General features: G+C 50.0%; 1 protein-coding gene and 1 long non-coding RNA gene across 2 annotated transcripts in view; both read right to left on the bottom strand.

Moving 5' to 3' along the window:
• Positions 1 to 2,662, bottom strand: part of LOC124518658 (uncharacterized) — a 38,995-nt gene extending 36,333 nt beyond the window's left edge. The window contains exon 1 of the long non-coding RNA XR_006963716.1: positions 2,062 to 2,662. This is a non-coding gene — a long non-coding RNA (uncharacterized LOC124518658). The remainder of the gene's footprint in view (positions 1 to 2,061) is intronic.
• A 12,588-nt stretch (positions 2,663 to 15,250) lies between these two features.
• NID1 (nidogen 1) overlaps positions 15,251 to 20,122 on the bottom strand; it is an 83,899-nt gene continuing 79,027 nt past the window's right edge. The window contains exons 18-20 of the mRNA XM_047088734.1: positions 19,039 to 19,162; positions 18,196 to 18,308; positions 15,251 to 17,244 (exon numbers count right to left, since the gene is read on the bottom strand). Of these exons, the coding sequence (XP_046944690.1) occupies positions 17,123 to 17,244; positions 18,196 to 18,308; positions 19,039 to 19,162 (359 nt within the window). The 3' untranslated portion in view covers positions 15,251 to 17,122. The remainder of the gene's footprint in view (positions 17,245 to 18,195; positions 18,309 to 19,038; positions 19,163 to 20,122) is intronic.

Genomic DNA, 20,122 nt, shown 5'->3' with positions numbered 1-20,122 from the left:
GTCGCCTGGTGGCATCCAACTTCGGCTCAGGTCATGATCTCACGGTTCGTGAATTCGAGCCCTGCATCAGGCGCTCGGCGGTCAGCACAGAGCCTGCTTCTGATCCTCCGTCCTGCTCTCGCTCTCTCTCTGCCCCTCCCAGCTCATTCTCGCTCTCTTTCTCTCTCTCTCAAAATAAATTAAACTTTAAAAAACGATTTTTTTTTCAACGTTTATTTATTTTTGGGACAGAGAGAGACAGAGCATGAACGGGGGAGGGGCAGACAGAGAGGGAGACACAGCATCGGAAACAGGCTCCAGGCTCTGAGCCATCAGCCCAGAGCCCGACGCGGGGCTCGAACTCACGGACCGCGAGATCGTGACCTGGCTGAAGTCGGACGCTTAACCGACTGCGCCACCCAGGCGCCCCTAAAAAACGATTTTTAAAAAGTGTTTTCCGGATGAGTGACACGAGGCGCAGAGAGGCTAAGGAGCTCACGAGGGGACACACAGCTGGGGATGAGCAGGGGGAGAATTTGAACTGGGACTGCCCCACCACGCACGCTCTCTCCTGCCACAGTGACGAGGGCCTGACCCCCTATCAGCAGCCAGGGAATGTCATTTTCTGGTGGTCCTATGACCCTCAGGTACCTGCCCTTCACACCTTGGCCAGCATTTCCAGTGTCTACCACTGCCTACGTGAAGTGCCTTCCAGCTCCCCTCCATCCCCTCCCCCAGTTCCGCCTTCCTTTGGTTTTCACGGCGGCGAGTGCCGAGGCACCCCAGCACTCCCCAGATCCCACAACCCTCGGGGTCAGCTTGGCCACTGGAGGAAAGCCACCGTCCTAAGTTCCGGACCGTGGTGGCCTGGAAAAATGCACCCTCTCTCCTCACCATCTCTCCTTACGAAGAGAACCTCCTCCTGCGGGTGGCTGTTGGGACCATCAAAGATCTGATCCTCACAAAACCCCAATACCTGTGGGGGAAAACGATGCTTGCGTAACGTTCCCATGGACGAAGCCTGAGGCATGTGGGCATTGAGCAGGAGGCGAGCCCTCTCCCAGTACAGGTATTTGGGGCCGGCTGGACCACCCTGAGGCATACTTTGCTTCTTTCCCATTTCCGAGAGGCTCACCCCGCCCCACCTGGTTCTCTCCCAGCAACAAACATCCTGCCATTCTCAGTAGTGCCTGCTTAGCGGTGCGTCCCCTACCGGGAAGACAGGGATTTTGTCTTTTCCCTGCTGTAGCCCTAGTCCACACACATAGAAGTGTCTAATCAATATCTGTGGATTGAACGAATGACTGCTGTCCCGTCCACCGGTTTCTACCTCACGGGAGAGCTTCACACACATGCATGCACATGCCTCAGGGCCGGTGGAGGAGAGGCCAAGTTAGGGCAAGGAGGTAGGACACGAGAGCCCTAACAGAGGGAGGGTGATGATGGGGCACGAGCAAAGCACAAGGGGCCGAGGGGGAGCCGAGAACGGGTCTTTGCACAGTTGGGACTGAAAATGAAGCCAAGCTGAGGGTGAAGGAAAAGTATCATAAACCGGAAATCAGTCCCAAGACCTGATAAGGATGTTTTTCAGATTATGGAGGAGGTCTGCTCACAGACAAATTATTATTTGTTGTGCCGAGTGCACAACGGTCACTGATGGTCGCCAGCCTGTGAACCTCCCGGTCAGTCTGAGTTCAGACCAGCTCGTGGGGATGCCTCGTGGGCAGGGCTAATTTGGTAACATGCAGAGGTGCACCACGGGGGTTTTTGTGGGCTGGACTTTCACCCTAAGTGATGCTAGGTTTAGTTCTGTTTTCTGTCTGCAGAGAACTCCCGCACCACTTGTCCTTTGGGGAAGCACTGTGCATAATGCGGTACACAGGGTGCCCGGCGCCAGATTTCATGGCAGCGTGACCAGGCTGGAGACTCCAAGCCGTCTGTGACCAGGTTAAAATTCAGTCCTCCCACCTCAAGCCCCTCCTCTTCCCCGGGGCTCGGCCCCTCCGTTTTAATGGGTCCTCTGGTCATTCCCGGTAATTCCGCGACCCGGGCCCCAGCCGTCAGCAGAAGGGCGTGGCTCACCTTCGGTTTCTACGCCGCCCGCGGTGTGCTTCTGGGCCCCGCTCCGTCTGGAACTGGGCTGTCGCTGCTGCCCTCTAGGCGCAGGCAGTGGTTACAGAGATCAGCTCCGGAACCGAGGGGTGTGGTGAACAAAACTCCAGGCAAGGGAGGCGGCGGAAAACAGCAGCGATCTGTCCGCTCCTTTGCAGCGATAACCTGGTGTGTGAGGTTAAGTTCGCACTGGTTGCGGACGCGCCCTGCCAGCTGCCTTCCCGTGGGAAGGGCCGTCGGTTGTAAGTGAAGACACATGGTTGCTAGACAAACTGCCTCACCAGAAGTCAATCAGGGAGGAGTGGAATTATCCCAGTGATGGATTTACTCGGTCCTGGCGAAGCCACGTGACCAGGATGATCCAGCTTCGTGAACAGCCTTTCTATTCAGTTGTCCTCCGGCTTAGGGGGTGTGTTAGATGTCAACTGAGGCTCTCCACTACGTGCACCGGGGACACCTATGGAGAGGAAAGTTGTAGGCCTTACGTTCCTCCTGCTCAGCGCAGCCAGGCGTGTGATGCCTTCTGATGTTCCTGTAAAAGCCATTTTATTAGGAATTAATAACTGAAGGCGGCAGGGGTGGGGGGGGGGGGGCTAGGTGGCTCAGTTAAGTGTCCGTCCAGCTCTTGATTTCGGCTCAGGTCATGATCTCACAGTTTGCGGGATTGAGCCCCGTGTAGGGCTCCACAGTCAGTGGGAAGCCTGCTTAGGATTCCTTCTCTCCCTCTCTCTCTGCCCCTACCTCCCCTGCAATAAACAGACAAAAATAACTGTGAAGCGATGAAGGGGGTCAAAGGCACAAACTTCCACTTATAAAATAAATAAGTGTGGGCCTTGTAATGCACCGCAATGTGACTACATAGTTAACAATAGTGTATTGCATGTTTGAAAGTTGCTAAGAGAATAGATCTCAAAAGTTCTCATCACAAAGGAAAAAGTGTGTAACTGTATGTGGTCTATATGTGGTGATGGATGTTTTCTAGACTTTATTGTGGTGATCATTTTGCAATACATACAGATATCAAATCATTAAGTTGTACACCTGAAACTAATATAATGCTGTATGTCAATTATATCTCAATATAAAGCAATTTTAAAATCTTATTTGAAAAAAATTTTTAGTGTTTATTTTTGAGGGAGAGACAGAGTGCAAGGAGGGGAGGGGAGGGGCCACGAGAGCGGGAGACAGAGAATCTGAAGCGGACTCCAGGCTGTCAGCACTGATCCCAACACAGGGCTTGAACCCATGAACCGTGAGATCATGACCTGAGCCAAAGTTGAACGCTTAACCGACTGAACCACCCAGGTGCCCCTCAATAAAAAGAATTCTTAAAAATAGCCGTGAAGTTTTGTGAGCCATCTCTAGGCACAGAGTGGATCTTTGACTAGTAAACGAATAATATGAAAATAATACAGCAAAAGGAATCTAATCACTAACTAAACCCAGGCTAAAATTCCTGATTCTTCTATATATTCAAAGAACTTGTGAATAATGAGCTAATGAGAGGCAACTGGGTGGCTCAGTCAGTTCAGCATCTGACTCTTGATTTAGGGTCAGGTCATGATCTCACAGTTTGATGGGTTCCAGCCTGGCATCAGGCTCTGCTCTGACAGCACGGAGCCTGCTTGGGATTCTCTTCTCTCTCTTTCTCTCTCTGCCTCTCCCCAGCTTGCACACACTCTCTCAAAATATATAAATAAACCTTAAGAAAAATAAAATAGACCTCTAAAAACTGAGCTTATGACACACTGCCCCAGGGAAAGGAGGTTTTATCTTTGCTTGAACTCCAGATGTGCAAGTAAATACTATAAAAAGCAAATGGATGACCAACAAATTCTAACTTTTTGAAATAGAGGAATTATTCCTCAATTATATCGCCAGGGTATGTCAATGGCAGGAAGAGGTAAGGAAATAAAAATAGGAAAGGAGTAATTAAGCTCCTAGCTGGGATGATCATAAAACCCAGGTGAAAATGTGGCCATAGAAAATGGACTCTCCACAGGGTGGCGGGCTTCTGGGCTCTGAAGGGGACAGTTCAGTGATCTGACCTTCCCCCAGGACGGGGGTGGGGGGTCAGAGGAGAGCCCATAGCAGCCCTTTGTTCCCCAACCCTCAGGCACCTCAGGCTTTCCTGAGACAGTCTGCTTCGCCTAAGGCTATTCTGTTTCATTTCCCACTTTCCCTTTCAGGCCAGGGTCAAGGGAACCTAATAAGCAAATGGTTACAAAACTTCTGGAACACAGAGCTCCCTAACATACAAAACCCAATTTCCCTTAAGAAATGGGCAGCTGTCTCCATTTCTTTTTGGAAAGAGGTGACGTATAAAATATTTATATTCATTAAATAGAATCATTTGTCCTAAAATAACATGTCAGCTTACCTCCGGGCAGGAAGTCTCATCTGCCCACGAGCACACCCATCTGCTTATACTTAGGGCCATGGTGCCTGCCTGCTGGCGAAAGTCATCAAAAAGATGTGACCGCCAGTTGACCCAAGAGCTGGCCCCAGGCCATCAGAGGCTTCTCGCCCTCTCCTGTCCTTGGAATGTGGATCTAGCTCGCCTTTCCTGCTCCTACAGTCTCCTCCAAGGATACAGCCTTGAGATAATGATGTGTCGTTGAGAACACCTGCAAGGTATACTTAACCCAGTTACGGCTTCTCTATAGATAAACTTAAGATGTGGCGGCAAGGGTGGGGATCCACTTGTCTTGAAGCCACCCAAGATGAGCCTCGTATGCAAGTTCCCTTTGCTTATTAAAGCTGCCTCCTAGGGGCGCTTGGGTGGCTCCGTCGTCGGTTAAGCGCCCAACTCTTGGTTTCAGCTCAGGTCATGATCTCACGGGTCATGGGTCTGAGTCCCACATCGGGCTCTACACTGACAGCGCGGAGCCTGCTTGGGATTCTCTCTCCCTCTGTCTCTGCCCCTCCCCTGCTCACTTTCTCTGTGTCTCAAAATAAATAAATAAACTTAAAAAAAAGAGAGAGAGACAGAGTTCTTGTCTTCACAAAACTCACAGGCCAGTCTTGGAAGTGGATTCAGAAATGGGTCATTTCTAGTGCCTGGTGAGAAATGCCCCGGTGAGGGAAAGTTGGGGACAGTGGCGGTGGGGAAGGCTGTTGGCTGGGGGCGATGACCGAAGGGAGAGGGAGAGGCAGAGTGCCGGGCTCACCTACCCCGGGTCTGCAGGGACCCTGACGGCAGCACTAGAGTTCATCCCCTGTCCTGGCCAGACTTTTGCAGGAGCACTTCCTTCCCAGAGGGCAGAGCAGGTGGCCCTGCCCAGACCCCTTCTCTCGCTGTCACAGCCGCATCTTCCTCTTTGTCACTTTCATGTGCTACCTTCGACCGTAGACAGGAACTATTGCAAGACCCACATCAGCCATGGGTGAAGTGGCTCCGGAGATCGGGGACGTGGCTCGTGTGTGCCTCAGAGGCCACCCGCAGACTAAAGGGTACGGCCCATTCCCTGGGGTGTGCACCTTCCCCACCCCCACCCCCGCCGGGCACAGCACGTACCAGTGACCCCAGGAGGATGGACTCACGGGCACTAAGCTGTGAAGCAGAACCAAGGAGCTTCCCATTTTCAAGTTTCTGCAATTGGCAACATGGGGAAAATCTTTCCCCATCTCTCTCAGCTAGAAATTCTTTTCCTTGTTTTTTTTTAATTTTTTTTTCAACGTTTATTTATTTTTGGGACAGAGAGAGACAGAGCATGAACGGGGGAGGGGCAGAGAGAGAGGGAGACACAGAACCGGAAACAGGCTCCAGGCTCTGAGCCATCAGCCCAGAGCCTGACGCGGGGCTCGAACTCACGGACCGCGAGATCGTGACCTGGCTGAAGTCGGACACTTAACCGACTGCGCCACCCAGGCGCCCCTAGAAATTCTTTTCCTTGTAAAGACAATGCTTGCTTACAATAAAGCACTTTTTGGAAAATGTTTATTTATTTATGAGAGAGAGAGAGACAAAGAGAGAGGGCACAGGGGAGGGGCAGAGAGAGAGGGAGATAGAGATCCCAAGCAGGATTCTCGCTGTCGGCACAGAGCCCAATGCAGGGCTCGAACCCACAAACCATGAGATCATGACCTGAGCGGAAACCAAGAGCTGGACGCTTAACCGAATACACCACCCAGGAGCCCCATACAGTAAAGCATTCTAGAGACAGTAGAGACATGGGCCGCCTGAGTGGCTCAGTCGGTTAAGCGTCTGACTGCAGCTCAGGTCATGATCTCACGGTTTGTGAGTTCGAGCCTCGCGTCGGGCTCTGTGCTGACAGCTGAGAGTCTGGAGCCTGCTTTGGATTCTGTCTCTCTCTCTCTCTCTCTCTCTCTCTCTCTGCCCCTCCCCTGCTTGCTCGCTCATGTGCTCTCTCTCTCTCAAAAATAAATAAACATTAAAAAAAATTTTAACACAGTAGAGGATAATCTACAATGGTGAAAAATTTGTGTCTCCTTCCAGGCCTTCCCCAAGTGTAAATACACATCCTTGACCGTGGAAGAATAGGTTGTAGGTAGGAGACACAGTGTTCTGTGACTTCCTTATTCACTTAATCTCTGCATTTTGGACATATTTCCACGATACTACAGATCACCTGATCTCCCTTTTGTTTTCATCAATACTTCATCTCTTTTTAAAGGCAGCTGATTATACCAATGAAATGCCCTAAACCAGAACTGGCTGGGGCCTGTCAGCCTCTTTAGTAGAGGGAAAAGGCAACAGATCGAAATGGAAATAGCCTGAGACATATCAAGCTCAGAATTCTGGCACGCTGGCTGTGTGGCCTTGATAGGTGTCTTAACCTCTCTGGGCCCAGATGACATATCAGTAAAATACAGATTATATACATGATTTAGTCTAAGGACCAGAGTGTAAAAGTTGCTCCAGAATTGTAGCTCTTCTTAAACGAATGGAGAGACAATCCATGTTTGCTGGACTGGAAGCTTCGATGGTCGTTCTCTCCAAATTGACCTATGGATGCAACTAGATCCCTATCAGAATTTCCTCAGGTTCTTTTTCTCCCCCAGAAACTCCTTCAATGATTCTCACCTTGCTGCACATCGGAATCACTTATGAAGAGCCATAAGAGAACACTGATGCCTAGGCGCCTGGGTGGCTCGTTCAGTTAAGCATCCGACTTCAGCTCAGGTCATGATCTCATGGTTTGTGGGTTTGAGCCCTGCACCGGGCTCTGTGCTGACAGCTCGGAGCCTGGAGCTTGCTTCGGATTCTGTGTCTCCCTCTTTCTCTGCTCCTCCCCATTCATGCTCTATCTCTCTCTGTCTCTCAAAAGTTAATAAACATTAAAAAAAAAGAGAGAGAATACTGTTGCCTGATCCCAGACTCAGAGGCTCTGACTTAAAACAGGGCTGACACTGCGAACAGAGGGTTGACTAGGACCACCGGGCTCTGCCATGGGGTTGCTGTTAGACAATGGCTCGGGCTGGAGTCACCTGGGAGGTCTCCTCACCTGAATATCTGGTGGCTGATGCTTGCTGTAGGCTGGGGCCTCAGCAGGGGCTACCAGGCCAGACACGCATATATGACCTTCCCATATGGCCTGGCCTTCCTCACATCACGGATGCTGGGCTCCTAGAGACAGAGTCCAACGGGACCAGGAGAAGCTGTTTTACTTTGCTAGATTACCGTCAGATTTCACACGGCAGGCCCTCGTAGTCACGGGCTTCCTTCGATTCGAATAGAGGGAGCATAGGCCCTACTCCTCGGGAGGAACGCCAACATCACATCAACACAAAATCGTAAGAATACGTGGGATGGGAGACAGTGTCACAGCCGCCTTGAAAAATACCATCTGCCACAGGGCGGAGTTTGGACACATTCTGCTCGTGACTTGTACGCCAGTGCTTTTATTCTAGTTCACATGCACATGGTGCAGTGGAACAGGCAGGAATTGACTACATATAGATTAAAATCTTCTTTTAACAGTATTTGTCATATATATGACAAAAGGCTAGTTAGCTTTTTTTTTTTTTTTAATGTTTATTTATTTTGGTAGAGACTCAAGAGTGTGAGTTGGGGAGGGGTGGAGAGAGAGGGAGACACAGAATCCGAAGCAGGCTCCAGGCTCTGAGCTGTCAGCACAGAGCCTGACATGGGGCTCGAACCCACGGACCATGAGATCATGACCCGAGCTGAAGTCAGACGCTTAATGGACTGAGCCTCCCAGGTGCACCTTAACATTTTAATAATAGCAAGTCTTATTCTAGAGAAATAAGTGAGGACACTTTAAGTACAAGAGTGTTGTTATTTACCACAGGAAGGAAGGAAGGAAGGAAGGAAGGAAGGAAGGAAGGAAGGAAGGAAGAAAGGAAAAATGAAAGGGAAAGAAAGGAAGGAAGGAAGGAAAAAAGAAAGAAAAGAAAGAAAGAAAGAAAGAAAGAAAGAAAGAGAAAGAAAGAAAAAAACAATGAAACATCCTAAATGTTTTTCTTTTTTTTTTAATTTTTTTTTCAACGTTTTTATTTATTTTTGGGACAGAGAGAGACAGAGCATGAACGGGGGAGGGGCAGAGAGAGAGGGAGACACAGAACCGGAAACAGGCTCCAGGCTCTGAGCCATCAGCCCAGAGCCTGACATGGGGCTCGAACCCACGGACCATGAGATCATGACCCGAGCTGAAGTTAGACGCTTAATGGACTGAGCCTCCCAGGTGCACCTTAACATTTTAATAATAGCAAGTCTTATTCTAGAGAAATAAGTGAGGACACTTTAAGTACAAGAGTGTTGTTATTTACCACAGGAAGGAAGGAAGGAAGGAAGGAAGGAAGGAAGGAAGGAAGGAAGGAAGGAAGGAAGGAAGGAAGGAAAAATGAAAGGGAAAGAAAGGAAGGAAGGAAGGAAAAAAGAAAGAAAAGAAAGAAAGAAAGAAAGAAAGAAAGAAAGAGAAAGAAAGAAAAAAACAATGAAACATCCTAAATGTTTTTCTTTTTTTTTTTAATTTTTTTTCAACGTTTTTATTTATTTTTGGGACAGAGAGAGACAGAGCATGAACGGGGGAGGGGCAGACAGAGAGGGAGACACAGAATCGGAAACAGGCTCCAGGCTCTGAGCCGTCAGCCCAGAGCCTGACGCGGGGCTCGAACTCACGGACCGCGAGATCGTGACCTGGCTGAAGTCGGACGCTTAACCGACTGCGCCACCCAGGCGCCCCCTAAATGTTTTTCAATAAGAGGGTTTGTGAGAGTTGATGGTCCTTTCACAGAATATGATACTATGCGGACATTAAAAGTGATGTTCATATGCACATTTATTTAAATAGAAAACAAAAATCCCAAAAAGTATCTTTAGCAGGGTCCCATTTTTGTTACATACATTTTACAAAATACATACAACCCGGTTTTGTGTGTGTGAGTGGGTTTTCATTTCTGGGATAAGAGATCAATGTAAGAATGGGGTGATTGCTAAATGGTGAGCTTTCTGGTGATTTCTTTTTCTTGTGCCTTACCTTGACTTTCTAATTTTCTAAATGTAAAATGTGTTGAACACAAAGACATAAAAGTAAGATACAGTAAAAATAAGTTTGTTTAAAGTATTATGTAAAAAGGCTGGTGGGAAGGGTGTGTACAGTGTGGCCTACAGAGCAAACTAGATCCGGACGTGGGTTCTGCTGTGATATTTGGTGGCTGACTGACCTTTGCCAGGTTACCTCACTTTGGGCCTCAGTTTCCTGACTTGCGCAACGGGTAGATAAATTCTACTTCACAAGTAGAATTCTACTTCACAGCGCTGAGTGCATGGCCCTGACTGGGTCCCACAGTCATCTGTAAATGTTTGAGGCAGATAAGGCTTTGGGAGGAACCCCCCAGGGCTACGTCCGGAGGGGGGGGGGATTTGCATTTAAATTGCACAGGCTTGTGCACACGGAGAAACTGTGACATTTAGATTTCCTCTGGCAGCAGATGAGGCAACTAACCAATATTGGGAAAGTTCTAGAGCAACAACATGGGAAAGCTTGAGCACCATCTTTTGGGGAAGTTATCTGGGCCTTCAGCCCTGCGAGCCTCAACCTCCACCCCACCCCCACCAGCCAAGCAGGCACAGAGAGGCTTTTCCTGCCCTCTAGTGGTCTCTTCTGGAACTGCCTTCGAGAAGACCTGCCCAGGTGGGGAACCTTCCTTCTCACTCAGGCTGCCACCTAGGCCGGGCTATTCCCAGCTACCCTTCAAGCAAACAAGAAACCAACCACAGAGCCTGTTCTTGAAGACTGGCCCTTCCACCTCTTAACTCTGGTTGTTGTTGTTGCTGAATTTTCTTTAAGTTCCGAGCAGGGGGGAGGCGTGGGGTAAAAGGAAGAAGGCCCACCGGGCGGGCCCACTCACTCTGGTGGGAGAACTGAGCCGGCAAGTGGGGGCATGGAGCCCTGCAGGGCCGGCCCACTCACTGCCCTGTCCCTCCCGGAGCGCACCTCACCCCTGCGGCAGAGAGGGCTGAGGGAGTCTCAGCAGCCCAAGCAGGCCAAGCGGCGGGGTGACAAGGCTGCAGAGTGAGGGACCGGGAGGACCACGGGACCAATGACTCCAAGAGCCACAGAGAGAGACCCCGCGAAGCCAAGCTGCCAAGCGCAGGCCCCACCGCTGGGGGTGCCAGGCCAGCCTAAGACTGAGGGGGCTGGGCTGGGGGCGTCCTCAGCAGCAGGCCCACGAGCCACAGAGACTTTAGACTGGGGTCTGGGTGGGGGGAGACCCCTAAGGAAGGACGCAGCGTGACGGAGAAATCACTGAATGGAACCGGAATTCTCCCCGAGTGAGCGGTCTGCCATTGCAGGGCTCCAAGTCTGAACATCACAACGAGCTATGGAAGAAACTGGACGTTTCGGGTACCTTTTTTGGGTACATCTGTATGATTCATACCCACTGGCTACACTAACATGTGTCCCAGTTGGACACAAATTATGTGAGGTGATCAGGAGACAGATTTTAACTTTTTTTTTCCCCTTTGGAACGAAACTACAGACAAACATACAAGTAGAGATCACAGCGTTATGAACTCCTGTATCAGGTAGGGTCTCGATAGGCAGGTGCGCTCGCATTAGGATAATTTGAGCGAGGTTTCACGTTACGGGTGGGGTGTGGGGAACCAGCCTGAGCTGTTAGCGCCCTGACGCCCAGATTGACTAGGGGAGGAAAGGGGTCCTTGGGACCACTGGCGGGGTGTGGGGAGAGGACACCTGGAGAGGGGCTGTGACCTCTGGTCAAGAGATACACCCGGTCCTGGGAGGGAGACCCAGCAGGGAGGGAGTGGGCGGTACAGATCTGTTCTTGCTCTCTTCTTTCCCTCCTCTGCCTCCTAGGAGGCCAGGGGGCAAGGGAGTCATTATGTCATCCATGTGGTTTGGCCTCTTGGGGTTCGGATCAGGACGGGGAGAGCAGACGGACAAATGGAAAGTATCTGACATAACCCCCAAGCGGCAACAGCGTATTAGGTTTCTGTTGCTGCCGTAACAAATTACCCCACGTTTTGTGACTCAAAACGCCACCGTGGAAAGTCTCACAGCTGAGTAGATGAGACGATTAGCACGGCGTGGCTCAGGTAGGTCCTCTGCTGAGGGTCTCATCTGGCCGTGACTGTGGCATCTGCAGGACTCCACCCCTTTCTGGAGGCTCTGGGGTTAGAACCCACCTCCAGGCCCATTCAGGTTATAGCAGGACTCAGTTGCTTGTAGTCGTAGGATGGAGGTCCCAATTTGCTGGTCGCCAGCCAGGAATTGTTTTCAGCTTGTGGAGGTAACCTTGCTCCTCGCTCACAACTGCCTTCCTCCATTAAGACACCAATGTCCAGGCGGGTCCTTCCTACCCTTCAGTGTCATCTTGCCTGCTTTCTGTTTTTGCCTTAGTTGATTCTTCCGCATTCCTCTTCTGTTTTGTTTTTTTTTTAAATTTTTTTAAATATTTATTTTTTGAGAGAGACCAACTGGGCCACCCAAGTGCCTCCATTCCTCTAAGGGCCCACCTCCATTGTCCAGGATAAAGAATCCCCTGTTTTAAGGTAGTTAATAACCTTAGTTCTTTAAAAAAATTTTTTTTACAGTTTATTAATTTTTTGAGAGAGGCAGGCAGAGTGTGAGTGGGGGAGGGGCAGAGAGAGAGGGAGACACAGAATCTGAAGCAGGCTCCAGGCTCTGAGCTGTCAGCCTAGAGCCTAATGTGGGGCTTGAACTCACAAACTGTGAGATCATGCCCTGAGCCGAAGCCCGATGCTTAACCGACTGAGCCACCCAGGCCCCCAATAACCCTAGTTCTATTTGCAAAATCCTTTCGCAGAAGTACCTAGACTAGAATCCTGGAATCTATACAATGTAGCCAACTACAACAGTGGTCAGCATTTTGCCAACCTTTGGTAACAAGTTTTTTTTCTTTTTTTAATTACAGTGATTTTTTTTTTTTGAAAACTAAGTTTTGGGGCACCTGGGTGGCTCAGTCGGTTGAACGTCTGACTCTTGATTTCGGCTCTGGTCAGATCCCAGGGTTGTGGGGTCGAGCCCCATGTCCATTCTCTCCCTCCCTCTGCCTCTCTCCCCACTCGCTCCCTCGCTCTCTCTCTCAAATTAAAAAAAAAAAAAAAAGCTTTATTGATATATAATTCACATGCCATATACTTCACTTAAAGTACACGTTTTATGGCTCTTGGTATATTACATTAATTTTTAGAAGTTGTGATAGAATATATATAACATAAAATTTGCCATTTTAACTATTTTTAAGTGTGTGATTCAGGGGCTGTAAGTACATTCACAGTGTCGTCAGGGCATCACCACCATCTACGTCCCCAACTCTTTCATTACCCTAAATAAAAACTCTGAAACCGTTAAGTGATAACTCTCTATTCCCCCTGCTACCCGCCCCGGTAATCTCTCATCTACTTTCCGTCTCTGTGAATTTGCCTATTCGAAGTACTCACATGTGTGGAATCATGCAATATTGGTTCCTTTGTGTCTGACTTACTTCACTTAGCATAACAACTTCAAGTTTCATCTATGTTCTTGGAAACTTTTTCCTCTTTATAGCTGAATATTTCATTGTATGAGTACATTTTATTTATCCTTTCATCTGTTGATGGGCACCCGGGTTGTTTTCATCTTTGGTTAAGGTGAACAGGTGATACTTGTCCATGAACACTGATGGACAAGTATCCATTTGAGCCCCTGCTTTCAATTCCTCTGGGTGTCTACCTGGAAGTTATGATAATTTTCTTCTTCTTTTTTTAAAAGTTTATTTTTGAGAGAGAGAGAGGATCCAATGTGGGCTCCATGCTGACAGCAGAGAGCCAGATGCGGGGCTCAAACTTACGAATCGCAAGATCATGATCTGAGCTGAAGTCACTTATGCAACTGAACCACCCAGGCGCCCCAGAAGTACTGTAATTTTCTATTCAACTTTTTGAGGAACCACAAAGCTGCCTTCCTTCCTGCTACACCAGTCTACATTTCCACTGGCTATGCACAAGGCTTCCATTTTCCAAATCCTCCTCAACATTTATTATTTTCTGGTCTTTTTTGTTTGCCTGCTTGGTTTTGGTTTTGATTTTCTGATAGCCATCCTAACTGATGTGAAGTGACATCTAATTGTGCTTCTGACTTGCATTTCCCTAATGATGAATGGTGTTGAGCATCTTTTTGTCCACTTATTGGCCATGTGTAGATTTCTTTTGAAAAAAAATGTTTATTCAAATCTTTTGTCCACTTTTGAATTGGGTTTTTTGTTATGGTCACTGCTGAGTTGTAGTTCTTTATATACTCTGGATACTAACCAGGATTTGCAAATACTTTCTCCCCTTCCACGGGTTGGTTGTCTTTTTGCTGTCTTAGTTGTGTCCTTTGGTGCACAGAAGTTTTCAATTTTGAAGACCGATCTATTTGTTTTTCTTTTGAGGTTTGGGCTTTTGATGTCATCTACAAGAAACCATTGTCAAATCTAAGGTCCTCAAGACTTTTTCCATGTGCTGGCCCCCCAACAATTAAAAGCAGCAGTCAGCAATCAGAACACACAACCCTGATTTTTGGAGAACAAGGTCCTTATGGCCCACCCTGGCCCCAGCAATGCCACACTAGGAGCTTGGGCTGCTGTCCCCTCTGCCCCACAGTGGGGCTGCATGATGGCGGATGGCCACCACGACTCAGGAAAAGCTGAAATTGACCAAAATTCAGCAGCCTCTTCATCAAGCTCTCCCTGGGGTGCAGCTGTGTTTTCCTACATCTAGAGGTCCAAAGTAGTTCATGCAGACAGCTTCTGCCAGTGCAGTCCTTGTCTTGGTAGAGATGTATCTCTGGACCACCCCACTCTACCATCTGATGTACCCTTTAGGTAACTAGGTTTTATGAACCTAAAACACTGTAAGTTTTAGCCCAAACAGAAGCTGTCCCCTTTAGGAAGTTCATGTTGGCAGGCTGTCACTGGTCCCACGGATGCTGTCATGTCCCACGCAGGCCCTCGGGTACCAGTTCCCTTCTGCCTACAACAGCAGCTCTGAGCATCATCACCCCTGCAACTTCTGAGCCCCCCTTCGCTCTATCCAAGTCAAAGCCCCATTCCCATCCCACCCAAGGGCCAGCATGGAACAGTCCAGGGATCTCAGGCCATGGTCAGTGCCAGGAAAGTGCCTTTGTTCCTTCTGGAGGTGAGGAGAGGGAAAAGAAAAAAAACACGGCTCATCTTCAGAACTGAGATAGGAAACTCCTCCGCCTGCGGTTGAAGAACAGTTTTCTAGAACATGAAAACAATGTCCAAAAGGGTGGTTTGGGGTCCCTGGTAGAATGATTTTTTAATTCAATAAGCCCCTAAGTCTTTTGTGGGAAACAAACCACCCCTTGTAACACTGGGGGTGCCACAGATTTTGCAGATTTTTTAAAAGAGTTTTATTTATTTGAGAGAGATAGAGAGAGAAAGAGAGAGAGAGAGAGAATCCCAAGTAGGTTCCACACTGTCAGTGCAGAGCCCAATGCAGGGCTTGAACTCACAAACTGAGATCATGACCTGAGTCAAAATCAAGAGTGGGACGCTTAACCCACTGAGCCACCCAGACACCCCAAGATTTTGCAGATTATTAAATGGCGATCTTCTCATTGTGAATCAGCCCCCAACATTAAATCTCTTTATTCAAAAAGCATAAAGACTCTTTTTTATGAAAAAAATTTTATTTTTGCACTGATATTTATACAACTGTAAACTCAAGGAATCATCCAATACTTGTAAAAATCTGGGGGGAACAGTTAATAAGCACCTTCAGTGGTTTCCACAGTTTAAGAATTTACCGTCTGAAAACTTTTAGAATGAATCTAGTAGAATGAATAAAATAGTTATAAAAATTATACAAAATCATGACGAACATTTGATATACAGGGCTTGATATGGAATGATAAATATAAAAAGGTGAAACTAATTCATGGGGCTGGGCTGGATAAAAGACCCACACGTTCCCCAAACTGCGTGATTCTCGGGAATGTGTTTGGCTCTCAGAAGGAACTCCAATCATTCAGGGCAAGGCTCGTTCCCGGTCCAGGCTCCATTGTGATGCCGCAGCACATGAGGACAAAGTGAGGAGGGGATACGGGCTGGAGGGGTGATGAGTGTACTGAGGTTTGCAGATAAGGGAAGGACCTCTTCCCCAAGGAGAAAAACAGACGAATTCTTCCACGTCCTCAAGCGAAGGTGTCCTTTGGCAAAATGTGCCATTTTCTCTTTGGAGAGTTTTTCTTCTTGCCGTTGCTAAATACCTTCTTCTCCCCTTTCCTCTTGGGTTTTCCACTCCTGCTCCTGACCAACCTCTTTGTGACACTTTCTCCTGAGCCTTCTTGCGCCCTTACCCCAATCTTTACAGACTCCATCTCCTGATTCCCCACTTTCAATCCAAAATTCCTACTGTTTTGCACCTCGGGACGGCAGTTGATAAAAAGATAACACTAGCTGCTCGTACGGCCAGGAGATGTTTCTAAACAAACTGTAGGAACATAAACATGAAATGTGGCGACAGTCCCTTTAATTACACCAATGAGCAATAACGGGTCTGGGTCAGGAATATAAATACTCACTCTGGCCCTTGTAGGTGGGAACACAGCCAGCAAGAGCCATGAACAGAAGGGGAAACAAAGGAGACACGGGGTCATGCTGACTGACTGTAGGTTGGCTCTCACCAGCGGAGGTGGGAGACGAAGGCCTATAGACCCGTCACCACTGGCACCAGCCCCCAGTGGGGCCATGCTGCTCAAGAGACCAGATGCTCGGATCCAGGTGCTTTGGGCAAAGTGGGATCGTTTGGTATCCAATGGTGTAATTTAAGGCACATCCAAGAATCCTCGTCCTCAAAACCCAACTCTACGTGTTGAAATTCCTACCACTGGACACTCCTTTGATTGAAGGGCTTGGCCTACCAAGGGCTGCTGCCGAAATGCCAGTAACTTATCTGGGAGGGAATGCTGATGATCGACCATACGTATCCACATGGCCCTAAGACCAGGTGGGTTTTGAACAAAACGGCAGGGCTTGCTCACTATGATGGGGGCCTTGGGCAGGATGCAGGTGGTATAGAACTTGGGAGTAAAAAGCCAGGAGCATGAAGAGGGAAATCAGAGCACCAAGAGAAAAAAAGAGGGGGAGGGTTAACTCCCTCCTTCATTCACGGCCTTGCCCAGGTGGCCCTGGCTGGTGCCTCGGGTAGTTAACAGGATGGCGGGTGTGTCAGAGTGAGGCTGAGCTTATAAGGCCACAGGGGGAGGGGGCAGCTCAGGCCTGGGCGGGCCCTGCTCATCACCAGGGGGATAAACTGGGGACAGTTTCCAGAGCACTGGGATGGGCACATAATCCGGAGTCGGGGTTTTCTGTCTTTGTGGAGGGGGAAGGGGCTTTCCCATTCCAGAAGCCGGGGGCATATGTTTTGGGGGAACAGTGAGGGGAATACTGTCGGGGCTCAGGCTGGGTAGGACCTGGGCCTGATCGCCACCAGGTCAGACAGTTTTCAGTCTGGACCCTTTCAAGTAGGGTGACACTGAGTACCTGCCGAGGGAATGAGGCCTTCTTGTCTTCATTTCCGCTCGATGCAGTCAACTCCCAGGGTGTTGTCAGGGCAACGGCAGGTCCTACTTCCGGGGGTGGCCAAGCAGAGGTGGGTGCAGCCACCATTGTTCACCGAGCAGTAGTTGTGACCTGGGAAAGGCAGAGGTCAGTCCAACAGCCATGTAAGAGAAGAGCCCGCCCATCAGTCCCCTTCTCGGTTTCCAGGAGACCAAGCGTGTGGGTGCTTCCAGAAAGGGAATCCTCACGGTGATGGATTTGCCAGAGGGCAAAAACACTGATTTCTGAGTTGGGGACTGTGAGGATTTACCATGAACCTTATCGATGGTCTCAGGGAGGGTCTTCCGGCTCTGGTTGTAACACGCAGCTGGAGTTTTCAAGCACAGAGGGCTCTCTGTCTAGCTTGTCCACTCGGCTTTGCACTGGCCTCGGGGAGGTGGGGAGCCAAGGGGGGGTGAGGGAGGGGAGAGGTCTCCCAAGAGGCAACACAGCAGGTCCTGGAGCCAGGATGCCTGGCTGACCCTCCTGCTGCACCACTGTGAGCCCTGTGACTTCGGGCTAGTGGCTTCCGTGTCCTTATGCATAAAATGGGCACACAAATAGTACCTACCTCGTGCGGTCGCCATGAGGATTAAGCGAACTAGCGAACACAAGGCACTTAGCACACCGCGTTCACATACGTAAAGGACCCAGCTCACGGTAAGCACCTTGTCCGTGTCTGTGATTATTATTAGGGGTAATTACTATTGTGGCTGTTAGGCCAAGTGGAGGGACCCTTAAAGCCACAGAGACCGTACCACGGATGTTCCTACTTGGAACCCGGAGACCACACACTTCCAGACCCGGCCCAAGATTCAATACTCTTCCTCCCCCTTGTCCACCATTTCCAGTTCATTGCCTAATGTTTCCTAGGTATTGACTTGGCTCACTTATTAAACAATGCAGGCCCTCGATGGAAGGGAGTGCGTCTCGCCTGCCATGTGACCAGGGCAGGTGGAGGCCCCCACGGGCAGCAGGCAGGCCGGAGGCGTGGAGCCACAGAGCATCCCTGGCCCCTGAACGGCAAGAGCACGGGGGCGTTACCTTGGGGACACTGAGACAGGGCCGTGGTGACACCGTACAGCCGGGTCTGCTTGTGGGGGTGGAAGGTATCCGTCTCTTTGGAAATGGCAAGATCTACAGCAACCACAGAACTCCTACAAAACACCAAAGGGCAGCAAATAAAGACACATCTGGTGGCTCCAACCTTCTGTCTACTGGGCAGCGTCTTCTGGGGTTTTGGGGATAAACTGGAGGCCGTGAAGGGACACGCTGGGCTCACTTCCTAGCCATCCACCCCTCCTCCTGTGGTGGGAACAAGCCTGCATTTCTCTGGCCTCTTTAAAAAAAAAAAAAAAAAAAAAAAAGGGCAAAGTTGAGCTAGCTCTGCCCCTCAGCTCTAAATTCCAGGCTGGGAAATCGGCTTTCTCTCCAGATGCCCGTGGCCACAGCTGCTTCCTCCTTTTTGCAGGAAGGGGTGGTCAAGAAGGGGCTGTGGGAATGTCGCAGTTTAAATAGAATGAAGTGGGGGCACGGGGTAGGCGGGGAGCCCGCCGGCCAAATGAGCCTGGGCCAGCTTCTGGGGGAAGAACAGACAGGCTCATGAAGTCCAAGTTCACAGACTTGAAGCTGCCCATCCAGGAGCCCTGGGATGGTAAACGGCCCCTCCTGGCCCCCAAGGAGCCCGGCCCTCACCCTGCTACGCCCTCCCCTCCTGACGGGCAGAAGGGCGAGGCAGAGGGCGGGTATCCTGGAAGGTCAGGCCGAGAGGCCACCTGGGAAGGGCCTGGCCTCCCCGAGACAGGGTGGCAGGCTCCTGCTCCCCCGCCACCACTTACCCCGCCCCCACCCTCCCCCCTGCCCCCCACGCTGCAACAGCTCACGTACATCTTCCAGTCTGTGTAATACAGATGCTTCCCGTAGCTCGTAACAGCGAAAGGATACTGGAGCCCTTCGAGAACCTTCCGTCTGCTCGGCTGCCCGGGCTTCAGACACTCCACCCGACTGGTGCCTGTGTGGAGCAAAGACAAGCCGTTCATAGAAGAAATAGCCCCTTGGTGTCAAAACGAGGAACGGAGGCAAGGGTGACAGAAAGTCAGCCTTACGATGACAGATCCCGGAGAACACACATGACTTGCTCTTCAACAGCAGAACGCGGTCTCCTCATCCTGCCTTGCCCCTCTCACTGGTCAACACCCACCTCCGCTGGGGAACCCATACCTGGTTCCCATGTGGGCTGGGCAGAGGACCATTCCTTGTCCCGCCCATTCCCAGAGCAGCTGGGGACCCGGTGGGAACGAGGACGTCTTCCAGCTCTCGCTCAAGTCCCTACCACCCCCCCCCCCCGAAGCCTCCCAGGCCCTCCCTCCCTGCAGTCAGAGCTCTTAACAACTGCTAACCTGCACCTCGGCTGCAGCCCCGCACAGCCTCCTGTCAGTGCCCACACTGGGGCCAGCTCACGGCTTGCATTTTGATTTAATTATGCGTGCTTCCCTCCTGTGGTACAGTCCCTGCACCGCCCCCCACCCTGGCCCTGAGCACCTGACAGTATTGGGAACAGGGCAGGTACTCCACAGGCACTCGAGGGATGACTGACCTGCTCCCCGACTGAGCCCACATCCCTCCCCTGAGGGACACCCCAGGCCAGGGGCTCACATCAGGACCCCATGCCTCTCTTCCCTGGCTCCACAAGTCTTGCCCGAGCCCTTGGGGAACAGATGCAAGTGACAGGATGGAAGTCACAAATTGCATAATGCAGAGATAATAATAGGATGAGAACAACTCTAAGGGTCAGCAAACTTGTTCTCAAAGGGCCAGACAGTAATTAATTTAGCTTTTGTGGGCCAAGAGGCACAATCGAGGACACTATGGAGGCATTTATTTATGGAAACTTTTAAAATGTAACATTTAAAAACGTAAAACCCAGGGGTGCCTGGGTGGCTCAGTCAGTTAAGCGTCTGACTCTTGATCT

The sequence above is a fragment of the Lynx rufus genome, unplaced genomic scaffold (assembly GCF_022079265.1).
Source record: "Lynx rufus isolate CCGP_SWC_20201006 ecotype Redwood Valley unplaced genomic scaffold, mLynRuf1.p SCAF_25, whole genome shotgun sequence".
Classification (NCBI taxonomy): Eukaryota; Metazoa; Chordata; class Mammalia; order Carnivora; family Felidae; genus Lynx; species Lynx rufus.
The sequence above is the reverse complement of the archived record's forward strand: the minus strand, read 5'-3'. Positions and strand labels throughout refer to the sequence as shown.